Below are 4188 nucleotides of genomic sequence, written 5' to 3'. Positions count from 1 at the left end.
GGAGTTTAAAGGCTGTTCTCTGAGTGAATGGCTGTAGAACCAGGTGGTGTAGATCTAGGTGGTGTAGAACCGTGTGGTGTAGAACCGGGTGGTGTAGAACCAGGTGGTGTAGAACCAGGTGGTGTCTCTACCTTCCTGGTTCTAGTCAGATCTCCAGCTGCAGCTTCTGGTCTGTCAGTCTGACCTGCTGCAGGAATCAAAGCCACTAAATCCTGGATGAGTTTCTCTGGTCCTGAAATGTTCTGCAGCTGCTGGAAGGTCCACTGTGGAACCGGCTTCATGTGGCTCTGGAGGGTCAGGTCAGAGGTCAGCCTGATCTTTAGTTACCAGCTGTGATAACTGAAGCTGTGCATTGACTCTAGATCTATAACTCTAGATTGTTCCTCTTCAGGTCCAAAGATCATAATTTCAGTTTTGTTTCTTTTCAGCTGGAGAAAGCTTTCGTACATCCATTGATCTGTTCAGTGATTGGACGGTTCAGACTTCGTGATGTAGAGCTGTTTATCGTCCCCGTAGCGATGGCAGCTAATCGCATTTCCTGTTATAACCTGAGCTAGTATAGACATTGAATAAGGGGGCTCCTGGTATTGAGCCCTGGGGTTCTCCTCATGACCCCACATGACTCGACGGTCTGCTTCATTCCTGTGATTACCTGCATTTATTCACATCTGACTCCCGTCGTTGAGCTGATCAGGTCATTTTGTTTCTTCCTGGCCTGCGCCTCTGCAGGCCGACTCCCAGGGTGGAGTGGCAGAAGACGGACGGTGACCTGAAGACCACGAGTGCCTCGCTGGACAGCTTCGACCGCTGGCTTTACTTCAACAGCATCACCGAGGACGACGACGGCGAGTACCGGTGCAGGGCGCACAACGACCACGGGAATGCTACACATTCCTTCACCGTCACTGTGGAAGGTGAAAAAGAAACGCAAACATTTCAGCAACACAAAGACGAACCAGCAGGTTCAACACGGAGCCACACAGTTCAACGCTGTCTGACTCTGCATGCCTCAGTCCGAAGGTCAAAGGTGAAAAGCGACGATCAGAAGATGAAACAAATATGGTTTGAATAGAAGAGTTAAAGGAGAAACCGATCCGACATTACTATTTGTATTGGTCCTGATATTGAAATTCTGAATGAGGTATCGGTGACAACGGGCCGATCTATTTAATCTAGTTCTATGCTTTGTTCTCTGAGCGAGTCGCACCTTCAGAATTAGGTTCATGTTTTTGTTTCTTATGTTAAAACAACGTAAAACTTGTAAGATATTTATACAGGTGGGCCTGGTTTCGTATTTTTTTGTGAAATATAAACTTCCTTTAGAGCGCTTCTTGCGCGACGCCATCTTGGATATTTTCTAAAGCAAAACACGGAGCATTTACGTTACATCATCACGCAAATACATCACACGTTGCAGGAGCCAATGAGAAACGGTTCTTGATCCTTACTTGTTCATCCATCCATCCATTTTCTGAACACCCTTGTCCCTCAGTGGGGTCGGGAGGGGTGCTGGTGCCTATCTCCAGCTAACGTTCCGGGCGAGAGGCGGGGTCACCCTGGACAGGTCGCCAGTCTGTCGCAGCCTTACTTGTTCATTTATTTTATAATTATTAATGCCTTAAATGTCACTTATTTTGAGTGTTTTATGACGGTAAAGTCTGTGTGTGTCCAGCGGCTCCCTACTGGGTGAAGAAGTTCTCAGACATGATGTACGCGCCGGGGGAAACCGTGCGGCTGGACTGCCTGGTCAAGGGGAATCCTGAACCCACCATCACCTGGAGAATCAACGGCGAGCCGCTCACAGGTGGGACACAAGTCACACCTGTGATTTTATTACTGCAAACCAAATATTAAAACAACCAAAAACTCCAATTTATCTGATCAGAATTAGCTAAAATGTATCTTCTTTTGTGGAGAAGAAATACTTACAAGGTCATACAGAAAGTATTCTGAAGGAACAAAAGACCTGAAACGTTTCCTTTCACTCAGTTTCTCTTTAATTGCTTTATCCTGTAATTTAAAGGTCGAGACGAACATTAGAGACGATCTGGCACCGCTCAGTCTGACTTCTGTCCCGAAGAGCAAAATAAGATCAGCCCCACCGAGACAGAAACGTTTCAGATAAACGTCCAGAGAGAGATGCTTTCCTCGGAGAAAAACATAAAGACACGAAAGGAGAACAAAGGAAAAAACAAAAAAGATAAAAATGATAGACAACAACACAGAGGTTAAGTAACAGAAAATGTGTGTTTAGAAATGCAAAACAGGAAAGTAACACAGAATTAAAATTTTGAAAAGATGAAAACATTTTTATCTAAGAAGATAAATTAAAAATGGGGTGGAAATAATGTGACATCAGCAAAGAATCCAAGAAAAATATTATGAAATAACAGAAATGAAGAAAAGAAAGAAGCTTCAAAAATACAGAAAACTGTTTTAAAAGACCATAATGAAAAATAAGATGATAAACATTTTATTGTCCATAAAGGGAAATAGTTTGAGAGCAGAAGCAACAGAAAGACACAAACACAATAAGATAAAGACAGAAACATGGAGCACAGATCAGAGAAAACAGTTCAGACCGAATTAACGATTTAAAGCAGCAGCAGCATCTAAATACAAACAGGAAAGTAACTCAGTTAACAACATGAAAGGTTTCTCTGCCACAGTTACTCAGACCAGTAATGGAGGACAGCAGAAAGGATTGTTTAAAACGGGGAATTAGGCAACAAATGGCTCCTGGTGGCAGTAATTCAGTCACTAAACAGCAAATGGGAAAAAATAGGAAATAAAGAAGATAGAAAGAAACGAGTCACAATAAATCAGTTAATCACATGAGAAATTAAAAAAAACTTAATACTTTCCAGTTGCATGATTTATTGTTTCTACTAAAAACTGGATGATAAAAGTCTTCAGTCTGGAGTTTTGGTCCCAACTAGCCCCTTTATTTGAAGAATAATGTTGTTTTCAGAGTCTTCATAGGTTATTTATTTGTTGTTTCTGTTGTTTTATTTATTTATTTTGGATATTTAAATGTATTTCAGCTCCAACGTTAATGTTTGTTAGAATTTAAAGTTGATTGATCTTTGAGAATGTGTTCTCATATTATTATTTTGTCACTACCTTTATGTTGCCTTAAAATGGTCTCAAAACAACATTATCATTTATTGTGATAACAGTTTATGAGACAGTCCTTCACAGAACTCTGATTACAGATGAAAGAGCTGATGCAGCAGGACCAGTTCCCTCCTCATTGTGTCTGTTTCTCTCTCCTCCTCCGCCATCTTTGTTTCTGTTGTAAATCCCTGGGCAGCAGTGGACGAGGATCCCCGCCGCAGCGTGGCCGGCAGCACGCTGATCCTGAGGGACGTGGTCGTTTCTGACACGGCCATCTATCAGTGTGAAGCCACCAACGTTCACGGCTCCATCCTGCAGAACATCAACCTGTTTGTCGTTGGTGGGAACGCGTCACGCTCTGCTGCATATAAAATCACTGTCATGCTCCAGAACGTGTGGATGAGTCTGGTTCTGTCCTGCAGAGCTCCCGCCTCAGATCCTGTCCTCTGATGGGATTGTGTACAAAGTGTTTGAAGGTGAACAAGTCAACATGGACTGTGAGTCGTTTGGTGCTCCCCGGCCTCAGATTACATGGTGAGAAGCACAGAGAATTTAATCTAGAACAAAATAACTCAAATTAAGGTGAGAATTTAAAGATCTGGACACCAAAGTGATTCCACATACTGATAATAAGCAAATAAAATGCAACAAATTTGATGACTTTTAACACCAAATGCAGAACAAACCTAGAAAAAAATACATTTTGTCAGATTAGTTTCTGGGATTCATATTTGTGGGTATTAGTTCATGACTGCCAGATATAGTATAAATATATACTACTTAAGTACAGCACACTTTAGCAAGAAGGAAGTTCTTGCTAAAGAAAAGTTGTAATCCAGTTATTAATCAACAGCTGAAACAAATGGTTTCAGCTGTTGTGGGAACAGCTAACTTTAAAGCTAGCTGCGCTAATGCTAAAGCTCTAATCATATCATCCATCTTCTTTACACCCTTGTCCCTTGGTGGGTTTGGGAGGGTTGCTGCTGCCTCTCCAGCTAACGTTCTGGGCGAGAGGTGAGGTCACCGTGACAGGTCACCAGTCTGTCGCAGGGCAACACAGAGACAAACAAC

The 4188-nt window shown here is 42.4% G+C and overlaps 1 protein-coding gene across 4 annotated transcripts in view; it reads left to right on the top strand.

The window, feature by feature from the left end:
- LOC103153468 (neural cell adhesion molecule L1.1-like) overlaps positions 1-4188 on the top strand; it is a 47619-nt gene that overhangs the window by 29236 nt on the left and 14195 nt on the right. For all 4 annotated transcript variants that reach the window (XM_016661960.1, XM_016661962.1, XM_016661961.1 and 1 more), the window contains 4 exons: positions 730-914; positions 1673-1804; positions 3314-3457; positions 3540-3651. In XM_016661960.1, coding sequence (XP_016517446.1) covers positions 730-914; positions 1673-1804; positions 3314-3457; positions 3540-3651 — 573 coding nt within the window. The remainder of the gene's footprint in view (positions 1-729; positions 915-1672; positions 1805-3313; positions 3458-3539; positions 3652-4188) is intronic.

Source organism: Poecilia formosa, unplaced genomic scaffold (assembly GCF_000485575.1).
Source record: "Poecilia formosa unplaced genomic scaffold, Poecilia_formosa-5.1.2 Scaffold351, whole genome shotgun sequence".
NCBI lineage: Eukaryota > Metazoa > Chordata > Actinopteri > Cyprinodontiformes > Poeciliidae > Poecilia > Poecilia formosa.
Note: the sequence above shows the minus strand (reverse complement) of the source record. Positions and strands in the feature narration are given on the sequence as shown.